At 42.5% G+C, this 25,375-nt stretch overlaps 1 protein-coding gene, 1 long non-coding RNA gene and 1 pseudogene across 2 annotated transcripts; all 3 read right to left on the bottom strand.

Annotated features, from left to right (window-relative positions):
• Nucleotides 1-1,436: 1,436 nt before the first annotated feature.
• Nucleotides 1,437-5,865, bottom strand: ZNF432 (zinc finger protein 432). The gene has a single exon (XM_034987152.1). It carries the CDS (start codon nt 5,234-5,236, stop codon nt 3,566-3,568), a length of 1,671 nt encoding a protein of 556 aa, XP_034843043.1. The 5' UTR covers nt 5,237-5,865; the 3' UTR covers nt 1,437-3,565.
• Nucleotides 5,866-8,554: 2,689 nt separating this feature from the next.
• LOC117998377 lies at nt 8,555-16,410 on the bottom strand. Its single transcript, XR_004675973.1, has 4 exons — nt 16,205-16,410; nt 15,056-15,246; nt 9,806-9,932; nt 8,555-8,634 (listed from the first exon to the last, which is right to left on the bottom strand). It is a non-coding gene; the product is annotated as an uncharacterized LOC117998377 (long non-coding RNA).
• Nucleotides 16,411-19,645: 3,235 nt separating this feature from the next.
• On the bottom strand, nt 19,646-24,111 carry LOC117997979 (annotated as a pseudogene).
• Between the last annotated feature and the right edge of the window lie 1,264 nt (nt 24,112-25,375).

Here is a 25,375-nt window from a genome sequence, read left to right as displayed (position 1 = left end):
GGAATCCATCCTGTTACAGTGTGTGGTGGTAACAGGTGCACTAATCCAGGATTTAGGGCAGAGATGTTAAAATTTAAGTATAGATCACAAAAATCATTTTATAAATACAGGGTCTTGGGCCCAATACTAGAGGTTCTGGTTTAGGAGGTCTGGGGTTTGACTTAAGAATTCACATCTTTTACAAACTTCTCAGAGAATACTGAGGCAGGAAGCCCAGAGAAAACACTTGGAAACAGATCTGGAGTGTTCCCAGCTTATAAGTATTATGCTTGCTGGTTACCCTCAGTATGCTTAGGTCTTAGTTCAAATTACATCTGCTCAGAACAGCCTTCCTTGAAAACCCATACTAAAATAGCTCCTCCAGGGCTGCCTGGGTGGCTCAGTTGGTTAAGCATCTGCCTTTGGCGCAGGTCATGATCCCAAGGTCCTGGGATCGAGTCCCATATCGGGCTCCTTGCTCAGCGGGGAGCCTGCTTCTCCCTCTGCCTACTGCTCCCCCTACTTGTGCTTTCTCTCTGTCAGATAAATAAAAATCTTTAAAAACAAAATAGCTCCTCCATTACAACCTATGTACTTGGCTTCATATTTCTCCATAGCACTTAACAACTGACATTTCTATTATGTATTTATTTTACTCAGTCACCTTCACTAAACCTTATGCTCCATAAAGGCCATGACTTTGCCTGTTTTGTTCACTGATGTGTCCCCAGTGACTACAACGGTGCCTGACACAGTGTAAATGCTCAAAAAATATATATATATTTTTAAAGATTTTATTTATTTATTTGAGACAGAGAGAATGAGAGAGACAGAGAGCACATGAGAGGGGGGAGGGTCAGAGGGAGAAGCAGGCTCCCTGCCGAGCAGGGAGCCCGATGCGGGACTCGATCCCAGGACCCTGGGATCATGACCTGAGCCGAAGGCAGTCGCTTAACCAACTGAGCCATCCAGGTGTCCGAAAACTAAGATTTTTTGCCAGCAGACCTGCTCAAAAAGAATTGATAAAGGAAGTTCTAACAAAAAGGAAAGGACAGAAAGAAACATGAAACATCGGGAATGAAGAAAATGGAATGAAAAAGTAAATACATCATCAGATGTAATAAGCTATTCCCCTTTGAGTTTTTATAATTATGTTTGATGACTGAAAGCAAAAATGACAACTTTACCTGATACAGTTCTCAGTGTATGTAGAGGTTCGGGAAAGATCAGTTAAGATGACCATAATATGCTGCACACACCTGATGGGAAGTCTAGGATCAAATATGACTGTGCCAAGTGCTAGACAAGATACAACTGGAGCATCGACACACTGAAGGTGGGAATGTAAATTAGTATGGCTACTATGGAAAAGTTTGGCAGTTTCTTATAAAGTTAAAAACACAAACTTAACATGGGTATTTATCCCAGAGAAATGTCAACTTATGTTCACACAAAACTGGATTCATAGCATCTTTATTCTTAACAGTGAAACACTAGAAACAACCCAAAGTCCACCAACATTGAACAGATAAGCCATGATACGTTCATAACAAAAGAATACCACTCAGTAACAAAAAGTAAAACTACTTATATGCCCAACAAATTGGATGAATCTTAAGGGCAATTTGCTGCATGAAATAAAGCCTATCCCAAAGGTCACACTGTATCATTCCATTTTAACAGCACCCTTGAAATGACAAAATCAGAGTGATGGAGTACTGGTCAGTGGTCGCGATGGGTCAGGGTTGTGGGGAGAGTGTGACTATAAAGGGGCAGCACATGGATGTTTCTTTGTGTTGGCACAACAATTCTGTATCCTGATTGTGGTGGGATTTACAGGAATCTATGTATGTGATTAAGTTTCTTAGAACTCTACACTAAAAAACAAAACAAAACATCACATAAATTAATGCATGCAAACACTAGTGAAAACCAAATAAGGTCTACAGTTGACTTAACAGCATTGTACCAATGTCATTTTATTGGTTTTGATTATGTATTATGGTTATGTAAGATAATGTCACTGAAAAAGCTGGGTACAAGTACTCAGGAACATTGTATACTTTATAATTTTTTGTGAATCTAAAATTATTTCAAAAAACTTAGAAAAAATCATATATAAGATTATTTTTGTAAACTACTTACAAACTTGAATAAATACACCCTAATATGTTAAATTACATTTAAAAATATATTCCTTTTTCTTTTGCCTGAAAGAGATGACTTTAGAACCCAAGAAATGCAAGAGGTAATCCTATGATACAAGTTGGGTACAGAACACCCCTGCATTGTGTACATTAAAATTTAATCAGTGTTGAGAATAGCCTACTTTAAAACGATGGCATCACTGAGAATATGGTTCAAGGTATCCTGCCCCAAAATGGACATCAGATGTAGAAGTATAGACTTGTGATGAAAAACTCAGGTATGCATTGTTTTCATGAGGCTTCTTTCCTTCAAAAAAAATTTTTTTAAAGATTTTATTTGAGAGAGAGAGAGCATGAAGGGGGAAGGATCAGAGGGAGAAGCAGACTCCCCGCTGAACAGGGAGCCTGATGCAGGACTCGATCCTCGGACTCCAGGATCATGACCTGAGCCAAAGGCAGTCGCTTAACCAAATGAGCCACCCAGGCGCCCTCCTTCAAAATTTCTGATAATTTCCTAGTTACTCCACATTTAGTGTGTTCATGAGTTTTATGTCTGTATGAATTCATGAGAAATGATGAGGCAGAATATCACTAAAATTCATATTCACTGCCATTTTCCTTTAACGTGAATATCACACAACTATTAAGGTTTGACTTCCAGGCAAAGGCTTTTGCACAATCATCATGTTGCCACTATGTGTAAGCTCGCTGGTGGGATCTATTATGATCACTGATGAGACAGGGTCTTTACTCCCATAGGAGGCTTTCCTACTCTCTCCATTCATAAGATTCGTCTTAATATATACTTTTCAGATATGTAATTACCTAGAAATGTTTCCTCAGGACTTTTCTGCATTGAATATGTCAGTTTTGTTTCCTGTTTTGACATACAACGTGAGGTAATTGATCACTGAAGGCACTAGCACATTCTCTGCATTCACTAAACTTCACTCCTATGCAAACTCAGTATTCCCCAAGGGTGAAAATCTAGCAACAGGCTAATTAATCTATACTGACTATATTCAGGTATGCTGGGAGCACACTGATGTTTAAGGAGTTCACTGAAGTATCATGGTTTGTCCCCTGAATGAGTTCACTTGTATGTAATGAGTTCAGATTCTCTGCAAAGGCTTGTGTACCTTGACTTACACATTTCTTGTGTGTATTAACAAGGCTTGACAAATGAGAGAAAGGTGGCCCGCAGTTATTAAATCCATAGTCTTTCTATTCTATGAATTCTTTGATGTACAATGGGTGCTGACTTGGTATTGAAGGCTTTCTCCCATTAACCGTATACATAGTTTGCTGCGTAATTCCCTGGTAGGTAATGAATGGGATTTTCCACAGTCAGTACAAATAAAGGAAGTCAATTCTGTGTGAAATCTCTGATGTTGCACAAGGCATATTTTCCTCCTGAGGGTGTGACGCTATTCATGGTGTCATTGAGGTTTGTTTCCATTATGAGTTCTCTGATGTACAATAAGATTTCTCTTTGAGGAGAAGCCTTTTCCACATTCACTGCATATAAAAGGTTTCTCTCCTGTATGAGTTCGCTGATGAACGATTAGTCGGCTTTTCACAGTGAAGCCTTTACCACATTCATTGCATGCATAAGGTTTCTCTCCAGTATGAATTTGCTGATGTAAAATGAGCTCAGTTTCCATAGCAAAGCCTTTGCCACATTCGCTGCATATGTATGATTTCTCTCCTGTATGGATTTGTTGATGTACAATGAGATAGCGTTTCATGGTGAAGCCTTTTCCACATTCACTGCACGTAAAGGGTTTCTCTCCAGTATGAGTTCGCTGATGTACCACAAGATTGCTCTTAAAGGCAAAACCTTTTCCACATTTATTGCATATATAGGGTTTCTCTCCAGTGTGAGTTCGCTGATGTAACATCAGTCCACTATTCACAATGAAACCTTTCCCACATTCACTGCATCTGTAAGGTTTCTCTCCAGTATGTGTTCGTTGATGTACGACCAGTCGACTCTTCAAGGGGAAGCCTTTCCCACATTCACTGCAGATGTAGGGTTTCTCTCCAGTATGAGTTCGTTGGTGTATGATGAGCATGCTCTTCACGGTGAAACCTTTTCCACATTCACTGCATACATAGGATTTCTCTACTGTATGATTTCTCCGATGTACAATGAGATTACTCTTCCTGGGAAAGCCTTTTCCACATTCATCGCATACATAGGGTTTCTCACCTGTGTGAGTTCGCTGATGTTCAATCAGTCGACTCTTCATCGTGAAACCTTTCCCACATTCATTGCATATAAAGGGTTTCTCTCCTGTGTGATTTCGTTGATGAATGATGACATAGTGCTTCGTGGTGAAGCCTTTCCCACATTCACTGCAGATGTAGGGTTTCTCTCCTGTATGAGTTCGCTGGTGTATGATGAGCATGCTCTTCCCAGTGAAGCCCTTTCCACATTCACTGCATACATAGCATTTCTCTCCAGTATGATTTCGCTGATGTACAATGAGATTACGCTTCCCTGGGAAACCTTTCCCACATTCGTTACATACATAGGGTTTCTCTCCAGTGTGAGTTCGCTGGTGTTCAATTAGACGGCTCTTCATGGTGAAGACTTTTCCACAATCATTGCATAGAAAGGATTTCTCTCTTTTATGAATTCTCTGATGTTCATTGAGCCTGGACTTTCTGGAGAATACTTTCGCACAAATATTGCATCCATAAGGTTTCTCTCCTGTATGAACTCTGTGATGATCTGTGAGCTGGGACTTCTTAATGAAGGCTTTTCCACATTCACTGCATACATGGGGTTTCTCTATTTCATGAGTTCTCTGATGCTTAATGACTTGGGACTTATTGCTAATAGGTTTTGCGCTTATAGGGAGTTTAACAGCAGAATTAAAATCTTCATGCTTATCATGCAGAAATAATTTCTCATCTCTATTGAATTTAGTAGAGTTTTTAATTTCACAGCTTTTGCTCTGGTTGACTAAACTTAAATTTGACTTCAAAGTTTTTATATAGAACTCAAGCATATGATTTTGCCTGGAAGGAAAATGACTTTTGCTTTGAGGAACAGTATTTCCAAATGCATTGTGTTTGTGGTTTTGTTCCATACCTTTCAGCATTCTTGGATTTTCCCAGTGACCTTGCAAGTGATTATCAACTTTGCTAGGTTCTAGAAAAGAGAACAATGAATCCTTTCATAATCTTGTTCTGAATAAAACTTTAAAAAATTCTTTAGTGTTCCTTAAAAAAATGGCATTTTAGTGACAACCCTATAACAGTATAAAAGAAATGCCATATATAAATGTTCCTTATCTCTTATACATTGGTAAAAACACAGTAATATAAACAAACCAAAATGAAAAAGCAGTAAGTATAAATAAGGTTACACAGTTGACAACGTATGTAGATTTGCTGCTCTCTAACTAGGAACTCACAAAACATGCAGGAATAGTAAAACACAAGCAAGTCATTGTTGGCAGCAAACGACAGGGTTGGAGGAACACCATTCCACAGAACTTGGAAAGGCACCAGATCATAAAGGTAGAAGAGACTACTATCCAGAACTATGAGGGTTGCATTTGTTCACTCCAAACTGTTTACTGAATGGCTCCTGTGTACAAGGCACTGTGCTGGTGTTTGGAATATATAAAATAGGCCTCACTTTCACTGATCGTAAACCTAGTTAGGGGGAACCAAACGACAAAGAAAAGAAAAAAGAAGGGAGTTGGATATTGTGAAATGTGATTGAAGGAGCAATGGAGACTGGAAAGTGGAGGGAATCAGGATATATCTGTATAAAGAAAAGACAGTTAAATGATGAGTTCAATGGAGAGTGGTTAATGACAGTCAGGAATCAAGGATTTCCCTGCTAACTATATGGCTTGAGCCAATGGGTAGGTAGAGGCATGTCAAATTCTGAACAGTCAACACCATGTCTTGCAGTTTCCTATTTCATGCCTTCATTCCTAATTCATGGTGGCATCTTTCTAATTCAAAATGCAGATGTCCTTTGTATATATCATGCTGTCATTCAATTCTGATTGTACAATTCTGATTGTACAGCTCTATTTCCTCTTTATTTCTAAGTAAATCCCTTTATTGTTCATTTTCATAGCTACCTTCAGTTAAGATTTAACTTCACCCAAAGAGAGGTCTGGCCCTTGCCACTGGCTCTATTGGAAGTGATCTCTAGGCCCTCAGAATGTCCTACCTGATAGGAGTGCCTCTGTTTGCCTGGGGGCTTTGGCCACTGGATATTCTAACAATGTGATTTATGAAGGAGACTTTGGGCCATGCCATATCAGTTCCAACCTCCAGACCCTCAGAGGAACTGGAGACTATAGGAATTAGCCTGATTTCTGGTGGGGCTAAAAACTAAAGTTCAGCCATGTGGGCAATGTGTGATTGAGCCCCAGTAAAAACACTGGACACCAAAGGCTCAAGTGAGCTCCCCTGGTTGGCAATACTCTTTGCATATTGTCACACACCATGGCTGGGAGGAGGTAATGCTGGCCATGAGTCTGGAAGCATCATATCTGGACCCTTCCTGGGGGTCCAATATGACCCAAGAATTCCACTCCTTGGTATATACCTAAGAAAAATGAATGTTCATAGCATAATTCATAAAAGCCAAAAAGTGGAAAAACCCAATGTCCATCAGCAGATGAATGAATAAATAAAATGTGGTATATCCATACAGTGGGAGTATTATTTGGCAATAAAAAGGAATGAAGTACTGATGCATGTTAAAGCATGGAAGAACTTCAGGAACTTTAGGCTAAATGCAAGAAGCCAGACACTAAAGGCCAAATATTTCATGATTATATAAAATATCCAGAACAGGGGCGCCTGGGTGGCTCAGTCGTTAAGCGCCTGCCTTCGGCTCAGGTCATGATCCTAGCGTTCTGGGATCAAGCTCCGCATCGGGCTCCCCGCTCGGCGGGAAGCCTGCCTCTCCCCCCTCCACTCCCCCTGCTTGTGTTCCTCTCTCACTGTGTCTCTCTCTGTCAAATAAATAAATAAAATCTTTAAAAAAATAAAAAAATAAATAATAAATAATAAAATAAAATATCCAGAACAGTCAAATCTCTAGAGGTAGAAAGTAGATCAGTGGCTGCCCAGAGCTGGGGGCCTGGGAAGAAACGTTTCTTTTTACTTTTTACTTTATTTTATTTTTTAAAAGATTTTATTTTTAAGTAATTTCTACAACCCCCAGATCAAGAGTCACATGCTGTACTGAATAAGCCAGCCAGGCACCCTGGAAATGTTTCTTTATTTGAAGTGATGAAAATCTTCCGAAATTGCTTATGGGGATGGTTACATAACCCTGTCAATGTACTACAAAGCACTAAATTGTATGTGTTAAGTTGGCAAATTGTGGGTTATGTGAATTATCTCAAAGCCGCTTTTAAAAAATGGGGAAAATAAATGATTTCGACAAATGAATACAATGGGAAGACCTCGGATGAACCAAAGGAAAATCAGAAATATCAACCGTACAAAGGAAGCCATCAAGGCAGGCATAAGCTGATTTTGGCTAGAACTGATGTAGGATGTAAAACCATCTTTTCTAGTGAAACAGTCAACAGAAACAGCGGAGACCTTTAAGACAAGAATGCCATAGCTAACAGCAGTGTGGACGGGGTAAGGTGTGCAGTAGTAAAAGAGAAGCTAATGTTCAGATGAGACGGAAGGGGATTTTTTGTGGAGGGAAGAGGATTCCTGTTCCTCATGCAGGGACTCAGAAATCTTAGGCAGGTAGAATATCTACAACACTATACAGTATGAAGGGAGATACCAATTTGGAGTCTCTTCTAGACAACAGAAAGAGCTTAATTCATGAGCCAGAAGAAAAACCTCAAGTATTAGGAATTCAGCAGAGAAAATGGAAAAGAACTGAAGAATCTCGAGTGGAGGGAAAAGCTAGAAAGCAGATTAATACCCCGTAAGAGACCAGGTTCTTGTGATGGCACAACATACAGGGCGGAGTTGGCTGTCAGGAGGGAAATTGGCATTTCCCAAGGAGCCGGGCGGGAAGGTACAGTAGTCAGAAACAGTGTGAATTCACACGTCTCTCTTTAGAGTAAGGCCCGGGGGGTGTGGGGTGTGGATTTCATAGCCAGGGAGGCAGAAGGAACAGGGACACACACTGTGACAGGGTACAAAGAAGGGGTAAGCTAACAGAATCCGTGGAAGAAAACTAGGCAAACCAACAAAAATCAAGATGTAAAATGAAAAAAGCAAGGATCAGACATCAGAAGAGAAAAAAGAGTTCCACTTCCCTCTAAAGACCTAAAGGAAAAGTTCTGCTATGGGAGAGAGACACACAGAGCACAGCTTCTGTTCTCAAACACCCTGCTAGCCTTCTCTCGCTGACCGAGGGTGACTTCCACAGTTACCCGGCTGGCAGGTTCTCACTCACCTGGCCGGGTTCCACTGGGGACTTCCTCCTGTTTCGCCCACGGTTCCTCCCCTCGTTCCAGCTTGGAGAGTGCATCTGGTTTGCTGGCTTGATACCCTACTCGTGGGAAAGACAGAACACTTAGACTCACCGAATCGGGCTGGGGTCTGTCAAGATGGGAGAATGCTACATTTGAGGGACTGAGACAGTTTTCACATCTGCAAAGCTGAGGCTTCTCTCTCAGGAGAGGGCATATGTGATACCATGATATAATGATATATATTTGGTCTTTGTACCCCATTCCTGGCACAGAGCTCCTAAGGCCCTTGTAATTTCCTAAGTGACAGCCATGATAGGAGCATCTTCCGTTAGAGTATTTGGTCTAAGTTCCAGTTCCTGACACAAGAACTTCTAACACCCCTGAACTCTCTAGAGTGATGAGTCTTTTTGTGAACTAATGACTGGTGGGACGGGCCCCTATAGAGTTTTAGCATGGGGGCCGGTTGCCAGAAAGACCCTGGTGGGATGAGAAGGTTGGAACCTTCAGCTCCAATCCCCTGCCCCTGCCACTGGAGACTTGAGTTAATCATGATTTAAGCAATCATGCCTACATAATGAAACCTCCATAAAAAGTCCTAAACCACCAGGCTGGGAGTTTCCAGGTTGGTGAACACACCTGAAGGGCTGGGAGGGTGGCATACCTAGAGAGGTCATGGGAAGTCCACACCCCTCCCTCCATACCATGCCTTATACATCTCTTCCTTTTTTGGCTGTTCCCGAGTTTTATCCTTTATAATAAAATGGTAATCTTAAGTAAAGTGCTTTCCGCAGCTCTGTGAGCTGTTTCCAGCAACTTGCCGACCTGAAGGGGGTTGTGGGAATGCCCGCTTTACAGATGGACTGGAGCGTGGGTACCCTGGGTAGTGGGGACCAATACTGGCAATTGGTATCTGAAGTGAGGGGAGTCCTGTGGAACTAAGCCCTTAAACCTGTGGAGTGTGCTGCTAACTCTGGGTCGTGGCAGAACTGAAATGAACGGCCGGACACCTAGCTGGTACTGGAGAGTTGGAGAACCGGTTGTTGGTGTAGAAAACCCCCCCGTGTTTGGCACCATTTGTGTTGGTGGTAAGAGCAGCTCGTAGTAAATCAGACCCTTTTATCATGTGCCCAAGGAGGCACTGAGACTCTGCCATACAGAGCAATGCAGTGACTCCGAAGTGCAAGCAGCGGAGAAAGGAAGGGCCACTGACTGGGCACCCTCTGAGTGACGCAGGGGAGCCGTCCTCACCCACTGACACCAGGTTGTTGTAGTTCTCCAACATCACGTCCCGGTACAGGTCCTTCTGGGCGGGGGCCAGGAGCTGCCACTCCTCCCAGGTGAAGTCCACGGCCACGTCCTCCAGTGTCAGCGATTCCTGTAACAACACGGTCCTGTGTCATGTGCGTGTTTCTCTTTCATTGATTCATAAGGAATATAAAGGAAGTTGTTCTGCTAATAGTAACTACAATGCTGAGACCAATTCTGATGTATGTGTGGTGGTTTGGATGTTTTTAAGCAATTCTCTGACACCAGCTGGGTGGCCTACAATTCGACTCAATTCTGACACAGGCTACCTGGAAATAGTGTCACACTTCACGGGTTAAGGGGTCAGTCCCACAAGACCGCCCCTGCCCCCACTTCAGATACCAATCCAAGTCCACGGTGTCGCCTGCGCTTCTGACTAACCGCCTATAGATTGGAGGTTCCAATGACCCCCGCCTGGGGTTTAATTTGCTTGAACGGCTCAGAGAACTTGGTTTACTTACTGCATACCATTTTATTATAAGAGGATATGATCAGAAACACAGATCTCATCCAGATCAAAGGGACACACAGGGCGAGGCACGAGGGGAGGGGCATGTCATGCAGCACCCATGTCCACCAAACGGGGAGCACTCCAAACCACACACCTTCGGAATTTTATGGAGGCTACATCACACAGGCATGGCTAGTCATGAACTCCATTTCCAGCCCCTCTCCCCTCTCTGGATAATGGGGGTACAGCTGAAAATCCCACACTTCTGATCACGGGTTGGTCTTTCTGGTGACCAACGCCCCCCCAGGAACCACCCAGAGTCATGCCATTAGAACAGGAGATGCTGGGGCGCCTGGGTGGCTCAGTCGTTAAGCGTCTGCCTTCGGCTCAGGTCATGATCCCAGGGTCCTGGGATCGAGTCCCGCATCGGGCTCCCTGCTCAGTGGGAAGCCTGCTTCTCCCTCGCCCACTCCCCCTGCTTGTGTTCCTGCTCTCGCTATTTCTCTCTCTGTCAAATAAATAAATAAATCTTTAAAAAAAAAAGAACAAGAGATGCTTCTATCACTCAGGAGATTCCAAGGGATTTAGGAACTCTGTCGCAGATGACGTCCAAGACCAAATATTAGAACAAAAGATGCCTCTAGTACTCTTTTCACTTAGGGAATTACAAGGATTTTAGGAGCCTTGTGTCAGAAACTAGGGGCAGAGACCAATGTATGTTTCTTATTCTTTCATAAAAGTTTAACATCATAGATACACTTAAGAGATAATTAGTGAACTGGAATATTCATTTAAAAAAAAAACAAAAAATGAAGCAGACACACAAAGACATAGAAAATATAAAGGAGAGTTAATAGAGAATGAGGATAGAGTGAGGTCTATACACAGTTTTTGGAAGCAATTATAGAGAATCAGAGAAGCAATGGGAAGATCTCAGGACTGAGAAAAGTTCAGAACCGACTAAACAGCCTACAACACAGACTTAGCAAGCAAGCAAAACCAAGCAGAAAATCCATATCTAGACTCATCAGACTGAAACTATAGAACACCAGTTGCAAAAGTCAGATTATGAAAACAACCAGAAAGAGAAGACTCATTACCATCTAAAGAAAGACAAAATTTAGTGAAATAAAAACAATACAAGCCAGGAAAATGTCGTGATAAATACATATTTGGTCTTTCCCTGGTTCCTGGCAGAGTTTCTAAATCTGTTGGAATCTCTAGAGTGATGAGTGTCTTCTGCATCCTAACATGATGACTAATCGCTGGAGGCCCATGCATAGCTTCAGGATAGGAGACCTGAAAGACTCCCAACATCCAGGGAAGGAAGAGGGACTGGAGGTTGAATTCAATCACCAACGGCCAGTGATTTAATCAATTGTGCCTATATAAGAAAACCATCATAAAACCCCTAAACAACAGATTTGGAGAGCTTCCAGGTTGGTGAACACACTGAGGTGCTGGCAGGGTGGTTCTCTGAGGGAGGACCTCCTCACCCCTTCTCCCATACCTGGCCCTGTGCATCTCTTCCATTTGACTATTCCTGAGTTGTAGCCTTTATAGTAAATCAGTAAATGTACGGAAAGTGCTTTCCTGAGTTCTGTGAATTGTTCTAGCATATTACCAAACCTGAAAGGGGGGTTGTGGGAACCCTCAAATTTACAGCTTGTCACCCCAAATATAGGTGACAACCTGGGACTTTTGGCTGGCACCTAAAGTGGGGGCAGTCTCATGGAACCAAGCCTTTGGCCTGTGGGATCTGATGCTAACTCCAGGTTGTGAGTGTCAGAATTAAGTTGAATTGTAGGACACCTCGGTGGTGTCCACAGAGTTGCAGAATTAGTAGGTGTGAGGAAAATATACACATTTGGTGTCAGAAGTTCTGTGAATAAAAACAGTTCAGGAGCGTGGAACATCTTCAGTGTACTGTCCTGTGGTCATATAGCTTATGCCCAAATGCCACCAGGCAATGAGCTGAGACCTGCTTGTCAATGGAATTGCCCTATCAGGGAAAAACTGATGGGATAATCTATCTCTCATCATTGCAGAGATCACATAGAGAAGAGAACAGACTTAGTAGAGGCTGCAAATTCTTTTTTTTAATTTTTTTTAAAAAAGATTTTATTTATTTGAGAGAGAGAATGAGACAGAGAGAGAGCATGAGGGGGGGAGGGTCAGAAGGAGAAGCAGGCTCCCTGAGCAGGGAGCCTGATGCGGGACTGGATCCCGGGACTCCAGGATCATGACCTGAGCCGAAGGCAGTCGCTTAACCAACTGAGCCACCCAGGCGCTCCTGAGGCTGCAAATTCTTAACACTGTTGATCTTACCACATTCTGATTATTTTATGTGAGATGGAGATCCACTTTGAAAATGAAAACTTAGGTTCCTACCTAATTTCACACTCGAAAATAACTTTTTCCTGTTTAAAGTCAACCATAAAACAAAGGAACCTATAATGTTCATGTCACAAGCCAAAATCCACAGGAGAAAATAAGTAATAAAATTTGTGAGAGGAAAAAATTAAAACATCTGTATTGAACATGGACAAAGCGAAAAGTGACAAGCTGGGAGATATTTTTTTTATAAACAAAATAAAGGACCAATATATAGTGGATATAAACAACTCTATCAGTAAGAAAAAAATGCTTTTTTTTTTTATGTAAAAGGCATTTCAAAGGAGAAAAAATCCAACTGGCCAACAAATAAATAAGGATTCCAATCTCAAAATAAGGCAAAAGAATATTGGACCATTTGGATTGTTGAAAATTATGCAATCTCAGGGCGCCTGGGTGGCTCATTCAGCTAAGTGTCTGCCTTCAGCTCAGGTCATGATCTTAGGGTCCTGGGATCAAGCCCCATATTGGGCTCTCTGCTCAGCAGGGAGTCCGCTTCTCCCCCTCACGCTCCCTCTCTCTTTCTCAAATAAGTAAATAAAATCTTTCTTTAAAAAAAAGAAAGAAAATTTAGCAATCTGATAATGTCCTATTATTAGCACTGGCAAAGATTTCAGGCATGGATGATCCACATATCACTTAGGAGGCACTCACTAAATGCTTTACATAGTTTAACTCATTTTGTTGAGTATGACTACAGACAAATGGAATTTGGTAGAGTTAACAGTCACCAATCATTTGCAGTTATTATTCCTTTAGATGCTTGAATTATGCCATCTTAAGCCAACAGATTATGTCCTTTGGAGTATGATTCCATTGATACACAAAATGTCATGATAGGTGTGTTTACAAACACAAATATACGTAAGTCCAAATACATTTGTAAATGGGCACGTGTATACAGATGCACACACAGATTCACTGACAGCAAGAACACACCAAGCATCTGCTAAAGTGGTACGAGGGAATGAGGAAAGGGGACATGAAGAGGGAATTTACTTTTTGGCCCATGTGTACACCATCATGAGGATTTTTTTCCTTTAACAGGTACTCATGAGGAAAAAAAAAAAAGGTATTCATGAGGGGCTCCTGGGTGGCTCAGTTGCTTGGGCGTCCAACTCTTGATTTCAGCTCAGGTCGTGATCTCAGGGTGGTGGGATCGAACCCTGTATCGGCTCCAGGCTCAGAGGCTATCTGCTTGGGATTCTCCCTCTCCCTCTGCCCTCCCCCAACTCGTGTTTTTTCTTTCTCTAAAATAAGTAAGTAAATAAATAAATCTTTTTTTTAAAAAAAGGTACTCATGAGTCATTTATATAATTATAGAAACCAAAAGCAATAAAGGAAGAGTAGGTAAAAATTAGACCTTAAAATGGGAAAGGATTCTGCATTTTCTGAGATAACATGAAGTTATACAGCAAACACTCTAGAACCTTATAACTCAAGCTCTTACCAGACAAAATTCCTTGCAACTATCTAATGCCAAATCTGTAATTCAATGCCAGTTCAGCCACCTGTTTGTGAAGCCTCTCCTGCAAAAATTGTGTTCAATGACGGGGCGCCTGGGTGGCTCAGTCGTTAAGCGTCTGCCTTTGGCTCAGGTTGTGATCCCACGGTCCTGGGATCGAGCCCCACATGGGGCTCCCTGCTCCACGGGAAGCCTGCTTCTCCCTCTCCCACTCCCCCTGCTTGTGTTCCCTCTCTCACTGTGTCTCTCTCTGTCAAATAAATAAATAAAATCTTTAAAAAAAAAATTGTGTTCACTGAGTTTGCTTGGTCTATTCCCACAGGAGACTCTGAGGAACTCTGGAATAAACATCAGTAGGAAGTCTGCTGCTCACGACACTGTCCACCCCCATCACCTCTAAGAAGAATATAAAATTTTTCTTGAGTCCTCAGTGCCAGAGGAACCTCTCTGCTTTCTCCTCATGGTCACTGCATATCACATAACATGATTCTCTTATGTTGGTTGTCACACATATTAGATGCAGTGTGACACTAATGTAAGCCAGAGGATCCTTCGGTTACATATGATGTTCCAACATTAGTCATTTACTAGGAATCATATGAACACTACATTCTTTTTTTTTTTAAGTAGGCTCCACCATGAAGCCCAATGCAGGGCTTGAACTCATGACCCTCAGATCAAGACCTGAGCTGCAATCAAGAGCCGGACACTTAACCAACAGAGCCACCCAGGCGCCCCTGAACCCTATATTCTTGATTCTACTTTGTGACGACGTTGGAGTTAGATTCAAACTTTCTTTCTCTCTAGATACTGAACTGATTTTTACAAGCCTCTACACATCCATTAGGGAACAAAGGAAAGAATAAAACAAGACAAAAATCACCTGGGCATTGATCATTTTCTTCTGTTTTGAGAAATGGCCAGCAACTGGGATATTCTGTCTTTGTCTCTTCTGGATATGCTCTAAATTTCTAGTTAGAAATCTAGTCACCAGTCAAAAGTGGCCCAGATAAGACACTATCTAGGTCCTGGGACCTCCTTTCTCTTCATTCATTTCTTGTCTCTTGTCAGGACCTGTGGGCCGAAGAACAAAATTACTTTCAGTGTTACATTCTCTCTTGCTATGCACTCACCTTACCACACAGTCCCAGTATTTCTGTCTCTTTATTCGGTTCCCCAGAAATCATGCCCTAGGCATAAGATTCTGAATGTGTAGAAATAACCAGCAAGGGGAAAGTGGCAAAGGAGAATCAGAACAGAACTATGCCTCAGTGGCAGGTCATTTTCAGATCAATTTTAGAAACGAGGCCATATGGACAGTGAGCAACAGTGAATTTTTCCTTTAAACTATCTTGCTCTATCTCTTTAAAAGTCTTTACACACCCTATCTACCTACATTTCGATAGGAGGAACAACGAGCACACCGAAATAAAGAGAAGGAATATGAGCAATGGATACAAATTTTTAAAAACACCTCAAAATTTTTTTTTTCTTAAATTTAAAACACCTCAAAAATATAAATACCGGGAAAATGTCAGCCTTTACATACATAAGTAACCTGGAAGGAAATATCCAAAAGAATACACAAAAATTACAGAAGGATAAACACAGAGTCTTAAACAAAAGACTAATTAATTTTAAATCTGAATCGTTCACCTCCCTCAAAACTTTCATTTCCGCAGGTTCAAAGGGATGGGAGGAGGTGGGGAGCCAGAAGACATTAGAAAATTGTAGGGAGGAGGGATTTGGGCCTGAAGCTCTTGAGGAATGCTAACGTGCAACAGCTCTGTTCCAGGAGCGAGTCTGAGCCCAACGCACAAACCAGCCAGCGTTCCTGAACCTCCAAGCCTGTTGCCACACAACCCCGCACAAAAGACAGGCAATACCAAACCCGGACCAGCGACACACGTACGTACACTGACCTCCCTCAATAGTTCCCCGATCACCGAGCTCCCAAATTATTCCAGAACCCCGCGCCAAACGCCACGGTCGTTAACAAACACCCCCCCGCCCCCCGCCAGTTGTCAATCACCTACAAGGAGAGTGACCCGCGAAGACTCTAAACCCTCACTTCAGGACTCTCGGGAGTTCATCTGTTCAGAGCTTCACCCACTGACCACCAGGACCCCCCATGATTGACCCCAAGGACATCTCGAGTACATACAGTACAGACTCCTCCGTGCTCACCTCCAAAAACCACACCCGCCCCTGCGCTACCTTCACAGACTCAAGGGACCAGCAACTGACCCAGAGACCGTTAGGCCGCCCCTCTCCTCCCCAACGCTTCTCTACAGACTGACCCACACGCGGAATTGAGTCTCTCCTGAGTCTGCAGCGACCTCTTCAGGGCCCGACTCGTTTCCCTAAACTTCCTTCGCTCTAGTCCCCTCACCCAGACTCCTCTCCCGAGAACACCTGACGAGGCTCAGCGGCGTTTCTGGCGCGTTTCTATGGAGAACGGAATACGGGTTTCCGGCGCTTATTTATGAGGTCATAGGTCCGCGCGGCCGTCGCCTTGACGCCCTGGAGGCCGCCATCTTTGCACACCTGACGTACCGAAGGCACGGCGGCTGCGCTTGTGCGGTGACAGGACGGGGCGTGCCGCCGAAACCCTCGCGCTTCCTGGCCCTCAGCTCTTACGGGAAAATGGAGAGCTGTTCAGAGGCTCGAGTTCACGCAGGGCAGACATGACATGGGGGTCATCTTTGAGGGCGCAGGGCGGGGCATGGGCGCCAGGTTTTCAAAGGCCGGAGCCCTTTCCCATCTAAGGGCCGCGGCTCGGCGGGAAATAAAATAACTTCCGGGCTCCGCAGTCTCGATTCTCATTGAGAAAAGGCTCAGAGCTGCGTCAAAATGCACGCAGGCTCGACAAGAAAGCAGGCGGCGCGCTGTGGCCGGGGAGGGCTGCGCCCGGGGCCCGTGCGCGTTGGCTCGGACGGACTTCGGTGTCCGGGTGGCGGAGCCCGAGCTGCCTGGGAGCTGAGCAAGCAAGGGTGCTTCCTTCGGGAGACCACGGTTTGGAAGAGTGAGATGGTGACGGGTGTTCGGCGGTGCAAAGGAAGCTGAAGCCACGACGTTGAGCCTGTTGCCAGCCTCATCCCAACCATGCCACTTACCATCCTGGTCAGCCGCTTGTCACTGAAGACGTATTCGTGGAATGAGTCGTGCGTGTACTCTTTTTTTCTGGCTGCTTCCACACAGCCTAACTGCCTTTGGGCTGTTTCCAGTGTTTTGGATATTGCAACTGGAAATCTTAGCAACTTTCATGTGTAGAAAATGAAATGACCACAAAGAACTGATTTACCACAGTCCCGTGCGTCTGCATCACCAAGCCGTCTTTGCCAGCCATTTGCAGGCCTACTACCCATTTCTAGCCCTGCTCCAGCTCATATTCTCCCCACTCCCCCAACCCCAATACTGAGCTTAAAGATCTCGAGAACACAGGCTGGGGCACAGATGCCGGGTTAACCTGTTTGCCCCCACTATGTTCAACCCCGTAGGCCATCATCATTTTCAGAATGCACCTGATAAAGTCATGTAACCACAGGTCAAGGCACGAAGTCAGTGCTTTATAATTACTATGCTGGCCCAGCCTCCTACCCGATACTAAGTCTCTACCACCTCGTTTTCATAAGGCAGGCAAGGTGATCCTATACAAATCAAATACAAAATACAAATCAATCATGAAAATTTTCCTGTTTTGAATTATCTAATGACTGCATTACAGAATCAAATCTCAGGTATTGAGATAACCAAATTTAGGTGCTTAAAAATATATGTTGGATTGAATTTCCCTGATAATCCAGAGGTTTGTGGTGGAAAGGTAAGACAGCTTCTGCATAGCAAATATCCATTTCTTCTATTCTAATCAGGATTCAAGGTTTTTTAGCAAGATACCTTTATTGGATCAAGAGAAAGGCTCTGGGTAGATGAGAGAGGACAAGAGCCCCAGTCATAAGAGGAAGGACTAGAAAAGGAAGATCACAGGTGCAATTGAGCAGGTCACAGAAGAAATGGGAACTATGGAATTATGGCAACTTTCAGAGGTGATAGGGTTGTGAACAATGTAAGGGTTCTTCTCCAATACACCCAAGAGGAATCTTACCTCCTTTCATATTCCAGCTTTCTTCCATCTTACACCAAGGTTCTCATGCCTTTTGACTTATCCGGGGCATCCCATTTCTCTTCTGCTCTCCTCCTTTTATAGGCGGCATTTATTTATTTATTTATTTATTTTAAGATTTTTTTTTTTAGGGGCGCCTAGGTGGCTCAGTCATTAAGCGTCTGCCTTCGGCTCAGGTCATGATCCCAGGGTCCTGGGATCGAGCCCCGCATCGGGCTCCCTGCTCCGCGGGAAGCCTGCTTCTCCCTCTCCCATTCCCCCTGCTTGTATTCCCTCTCTCGCTGTGTCTCTGTCAAATAAATAAATAAAATCTTAAAAAAAATTATTTATTTATTTATTTGAGACAGAGAGAACGAGAGAGAGAAAGCACATGAGAGGGGGGAGGGTCAGAGGCAGAAGCAGGCTCCCCACCGAGCAGGGAGCCCGATGCGGGACTCGATCCCGGGACTCCAGGATCATGACCTGAGCTGAAGGCAGTCGCTTAACCAACTGAGCCACCCAGGCGCCCTAGGCGACATTTATTCTAATGCACATGTACACAAAGCATTTTTTGAACAATCCCATTCTTTTAGAACTGCCTTACAATTACTCATTCTTTGCAATAATAGAACTTTTTCTTTATAGTCCATTCATCTTCCAAGTCAATATATAATTATCTTTTCTATATCACAAAGGATATGTGACTCTATAAAGCAGCATGCAACATACTGTTCGGTGACAATGAAATGTTCTTATCCGTACTGTCCAACGTGGTGGTCACTAGCCACAAAAAAATATTGAACTTTTGAAATGTGAACTCTTGATACTGATGAAGTATTTTTAATTTTAACTGATTTACATTTAAATAGCTACATGTAGCTAATGGCTACTGAAGTTAGTGCAAAACTATCAAGGAATGTATAATCAATGTGGGGTGGTAAGACATGGGCATTTTTTTTTAAAGTATTTGTATCCTGGATTATTTATACATCTTTTTTCTTCCCGTTTTTATTTAAATTCGTTAGTTAACATACAGTATTAGTTTCAGATGTCAAATTTAGTGATTCATCAGCAGTATACAACACCCAGTGCTCATCATAACAAATGCATTCCTTAATACCTATCATCTATTTATAAACCCACCTAGCCCCCCCACCTCCCCTCCAGTAACCATCAGTTTGTTCTTTTTAGTTAAGAGTCAGTTTGCCTCTCTGCCCCCACTCCATATTCATGTTTTGTTTCCTAAATTCCACGAGTGAAATCATATGGTAGTTCTCTTTCTCTGAGTTATTTTGCTTAGCATAATACTCTCTAGCTCCATCCACGTGTTGCAAATGGCAAGATCTCATTCTTTTTTATGGCTGAGGAATATGCCAGTGTGTGTGTATCACATCTTCTTTATCCATTCGTCAGTCAATTATTTATACATTATTAATAGGAGTGTTTCCCTGTCTCCCATTATACCCTCCTTGGGGAAAGACGTTTTTAGGATCTAACTCCACATCATTCTAAATCCAAACCCCATGATCCAGTTAGTCCATGTCCATTTCACCTAATGTAGGAGTTTACATACCCCGAGTATGTTAGATGGAGTAATTCAGCTAACACTCATTCCAGGAGGGCAAAGACATTGTTTTGTTCACCCCTGTGTCCTTAGCTGATAGAATAATACCAGGTCCAAAGGAGGTATTTCACAAATACTCACTGAATGAACAGAGATTCAATGTAAGGCTGTTTCTCAGGTGACTTTGCATAATAGAAAGTCCTGAGAATCTGTGAAAGGGGTGCCACTTTTCAATTAATTCTCCACACTATCCTAGGGAAACTGAACAGATACATGTGCCCCAAACTCCACTAGTCAAATACTGCTTTTTCTACCAAGCAACTCTATATTATAAAGATTTTCAGTCCTAGCAACATCCAGATACCAATTATCTTATTTGTCATCACAGTAGTGTTTTGCTTCACTTATGATCTCAGACATTCCAGATTGGTTGACAAAAGTGAGCAATCAAGGTAGATGGAAGCTGAGATTAATAACATCAGACTATGTCTCTGTATCAACACATAAACATACATAACAGGATGAAATTTGTCATGCTTTCCCAGTCTCTGCATTCGTATCTCTCTCAAAATATACTTAGCTATATAATGACCTGGAATTTTTTGTTCACTGTTTTTCTACCTCAAATAGATCTAAGTTTCCTTCCCATAGGTTTTTTAGACATAAAATGTGACCTAATTGACCAGTGACGGCACTTTCACATTCACTGCAATTATAAGGTATTTATTCCCCTGTGCAAATTTTCTGCTATCTCTTGAGGGTGCACATCTAGCAAGAGTTTGTTCCTGAAAGGACTGTGTTCCTATTTGCTAAGACTCCACTAATACTTAATGATGTCTGAGGGGTGACAGAAGGCATTTGCAGTGACCAAATTGATAGTGTTTCACTTATACGTAAAAAGCTGTAACTCTCTGTGGAAGGGTTTTCCACGTTTATGAATCTACATATTTCTCCTTTGTGTATGTTTCTTATGTTTAATAAGGCAAGACTTGTAGGAAAAAGCTTTCCCACACCCAGTGTATTCACAGGATCTCTTTCCTGTATGAGTTCTTTAATGACAATGAGCTGTTGTTTCATGAAGGTTTTCCCACATTCACTACATTTATGAGGTTTCTCTCCTGTGTGCGTTTTCTGATGTTTAATGAGACCTGATTTCTGAGGACAGGATTTTTCAGTCACTACATAGAAAGGAAGTCTTGTTTGTATGAACTCCCTGATGTCACATGGGACTTATCTTCTGATTGAAGCCTTGTCCACATTCACTACATATATAAGGTTTCTTGCCAGTATGAGTTCACCAATGTACAATGAAACTAATCTGGGTGAAGCCCTTTCCACAATCATTACACATACAGTGTTTCTCTCAGGTATGAGTTTTCTGACGTAAACTAAGATGTCATTTAATGAGAAAGGCTTTGCCACATTTAGTGCATCAACGGGGGTTTTCTCCTCTTTCATTTCTCTCTTGTATAATGACTGACTTCCTATAACAGGCTTTGCCACATTCACCTACATAAGGTTTCTCTCGTGTATGAATTTTCTGGTGCTCAGTGAGTCTAGACTTTGTGGTATGTGCCTTCCCATATGTACTACAGAAACATGGAGTTTCTCTCCCCAGTGAATTCTCTCATCTTCAGTGAGCTGAGACTTCCTGATGAGGGATTCACCACATTCACTGTATATGTACATTTCTCCATTTTGTGAGTTCTCCAATGCTTAACAAATGGGAGCCTTAGTGCTGATGGGTTTTCCAATTTCAGGCATTTTAGTTTGAATCTCTCATATTTTGTAAGGAGAAAGGATTTCCCATCTCCATCATGCACACGGGGTTCTTTATTTCACAGTTTCTGTTTTAACTGACTGAATTTAAATTTGATGTCAGAGTTTTTCCATGACTTTGCCTTAAAGGAAAATGATGTTGGTCCAGATGAACAATATTTTCAAAGACATTATGTTCACACATTGTTCCATATTTGGTTGTCTTTAGAAATCTCTGGGTATGCAAGTATCACTGCAGATGATCATCAATTTCGACTTCTAGGAAAGAAGAGAACAATGAATGCCCAGGTGTGGACTGGCCAATCTTTAGTGTTGACTGCATGATTTCAGGATAAGAGAATCTTTAATAATGTTCCTTATTTCTTGAACACTAGTAAAAACACAATACACAAAAATCAAGTGGAAAAAGCAATAAACATACAAATGAGCTTAGATGATTCACAATGAATAAATACAGAGTCAGCTGCTTTCTAAATAGTGTCTTGCAAAAACATGCAGAAAGAGTAGGAAATAAGAAAGCCCCTTTAGAAGAGAAAATAGAGGTGGAAGAAAAACATCACCCAAAATTACAAGGGCTGCATTCAGTCATTCCACAAATCCTGATAAAATGCCTGTTAAGTGCTGGCCACAGTGCTGGCACTGGGGACACACAAACATATTATTCTCACTGAGCTTACACTCTAGTTAGGGAAAATAAGCAAAGAAGAAAAGGAGACAGCTGCAAATTATGAGAAGTGGTTTGAAGGAGCAAAGGAGATGAAGAGGGGTGGAGGAAATGAAGATACCCTATGGGGTAAGACAAGTCTCACCGGTGAGTTCAAAATGGGGAGTGGGGGAATAAAGAACATGAGGAATTAAGGTTTACTCCTCAATATTTCGCTTGAGTCAAGAGGTAAGTGGAAACTGCCTTCAAGGGGGTGAATGTTACTGAGGTTCAGAATGTGGGGGAAATAAGTGGACTTTTAGAAGCATGTAAACATTTAGATTTTTATTAGACCATAAAGTGCCAGTACCCAGTTGGATATATCAATGTTGAGAATTGGCCTGTGTGGACACAGCAGTGTGGAAAACTTCAGTACATAAATATTTAAGGATAAAAGACGAGCTGAGGTCATGTTCAGAGAATGCAAAGATTGAAAGAAAGGTGAGGCAGAGGACCAAGATGTTAGTCACTTAAATATTCAGACTTCTGGTTTGGAAGATCCCACCAAAGGAAACAAACTGATTATGCTGGTCAAGGATAGAAGCAGATGCTTGTTATGAACAAATGGCTCAGAGAGGCAATTCAGAAGGTTGGATCCTCAGTGTTTGATTTCGATGTATCTATGATACTCTTAAGTGGTCATCCTGTTTCTAAAATCTACCCTTTTCTTTATTCTGCACAGTACGATCACACTGGTCACACGTTTAGAGAGCAACTCTTACCTCAACACTCCAACTTTTAGTCTAGCTGAGGTTTGCTCCTGAAGAAAGGGGCAAAGATGAGAGACAATGACCATCCAGGAATTTACAACAGACTGGACGGACACACAGAGTTCTCCAGAGGCAGATGTGCTTCTAAAGATTTTATTTTATTTTTGCATTCAGTCAGAGTGCGAGCTAGAGAGAGCATGAATGGTGGGGAGGGGCAGAGAGAGAGAGAGGGAAAAGCAGACTCCCCCCACCCCCCGAGAAGGCTTGATCCCAGGACCCTGAGGTCATGACCTGAGCTGAAGGCAGACACTTAACTGACTCAGCCACCCAGGCGCCCGTATATGTGCTTCTAAACGTGGTAAGAAAAACACATTCTGCATGTTGTACCTATATAGATGTCAAGCTGGTCTTCTCCCATTTTGATATCCCTAATGCACTGACCCCTCATCTTGCATCAGACTGCATCTTCTTCCATAATCCTACATTTATGTCTCCATGCTGGTATCAGTTAAGCAGCCTAAAGGACCACTTGCCTCCTTTTGAACCAAGACTCAAGCCAGCTATACGTTCAGTTTTTCCTACAACCTCTGGCTGTTCCTTATTATTGCTATACAGTTGCTACCAGGTAGAAATTAAGACTACCCAGAGCTAGAGAAAAACAAAACAACAAAAAGAACCCTACCATGCTACCTCAAATAATTCAATTACTAATACATAAAATATAAACAGTCGGCATGGCAATAAAAGTTAACATTGCCGGGGCGCCGTGGTGGCTCAGTCGTTGAGCGTCTGCCTTCGGCTCAGGTCGTGGTCTCAGGGTCCTGGGATCGAGCCCCGCATCGGGCTCCCCGCTCTGCGGGAAGCCTGCTTCTCCTTCTCCCCCTCCCCCTGCTTGTGTTCCCTCTCTCGCTGTGTCTCTCTCTGTCAAATAAATAAATAAAATCTTTAAAAAAAAAAAAAAAGGTAACATTGCCTTGATTACCCCACTTACCCATTTCCATTCCACTACTTCCCCCACAAATACCCTCTGACTGGCCTTCGCATGGCTGGCTTCAGACCAATCTGTGGCAGTCTTGGCCATGGCTTTGCAGATTTCCTACTATTTATGCCTCCATTCTTTACCCTTCATTATCTTTTTTTTTTTTTTAAGATTTTATTTATTTAGAGAGAGAGAGAAAGAACATACGCAAGCAAGGGAAGGGGCAGGGGGAGGAGAGAGAGAATCTCAAGCAGACTCTGTACTGAGCATGAAGGCCAGTACAAGACTCGATCTCATGACCCTGAGATCATGACCTGACCTGAAATCAAGAGTTGGATGCTTAACTGACGGAGCCACCTGAGCAGCACATGATCTTTATTTAAAATCTAGATATGCTCCCACATATCATGCCATCATTTCCCATGCTCTCTATATAACTGTAGATTCTGTTTCCTCTAGATTTCCATAATATCACATCTTTACTCATCACTTTGACATGTAACCTCAACCTTGAAATCTAACAGCAATACCTTTTGTTCAAAACCTCTATCGCATACAGATTTTCATGTATCCATGTCATATATTCAGCACAAAACTCTTTGCTACTAGATAGTATTTTTTGCTTCTGTTGAAATTCAGCATTTCAGCTATGAGTCACCAAGTAAACTGCCACAACAGCATCCTCTAGAGGACTTTAAATACTGACATCCCGAGACTTGTACCCAAAATCTAATCAACCAGACTGAGAGGGAGAGGCCTGGATACATGCATTATGCACACCGTCTCCAACAAAAGCCTTGGATTTAGGAAATGTTTGAAAAATAGATGGTACTATTTTTGTGTTTTCAAGCCTGCGTTTCAATGGTCTGGACGCAAAGTACAATGAGAATTCATTGAAGGAAAACACAAGGCAGTGGTCAAAGACCATGTCATGAAAAGAGAATTTAAAGTGAAAAAAGTACACATACACGCAACTGTAAGAATGGGAAGACAACAGTAAGATCACATCCCTATCCCTTAGTTTATATCTTACTTGATGAATCAGCAACTCCAGATAATGTTTACGGCTCTTACTTTCTTTTTTTATTTTCTTTTTTAAGATTTTATTTATTTGAGAGAAAGAGACAGAGTGCAAGCAAGAGAGAGCACAAGTAGCAGGGAGCGGCAGAGGGAGAAGCATGCAGACTCCCCAAGCCTGACACGGGGCTTGATCCCAGGATGCCGGGATCATGGCCCAAGGCGTAGGCAGATGCCCAACCGACTGAGCCACCCAGATGCCCCAGCTCTTACTTTCTTGAAAGACATTTTTGTTCTGCTTCTGGAGAACCAGACTCTCTTAGATCGTCCAACCTCACCACCTCTTTCT

Source organism: Mirounga leonina, unplaced genomic scaffold, assembly GCF_011800145.1.
Source record: "Mirounga leonina isolate KUSES-001 unplaced genomic scaffold, KU_Mleo_1.0 Mir_376, whole genome shotgun sequence".
Classification (NCBI taxonomy): Eukaryota; Metazoa; Chordata; class Mammalia; order Carnivora; family Phocidae; genus Mirounga; species Mirounga leonina.
This window is presented reverse-complemented; position numbering and strand designations above follow the sequence as displayed.

Coding starts and splice junctions, on each gene's coding strand:
- ZNF432 (XM_034987152.1), bottom strand. CDS start 5,236: ATGCTGAAAGGTATGGAACAAAACCACAAACACAATGCATTTGGAAAT.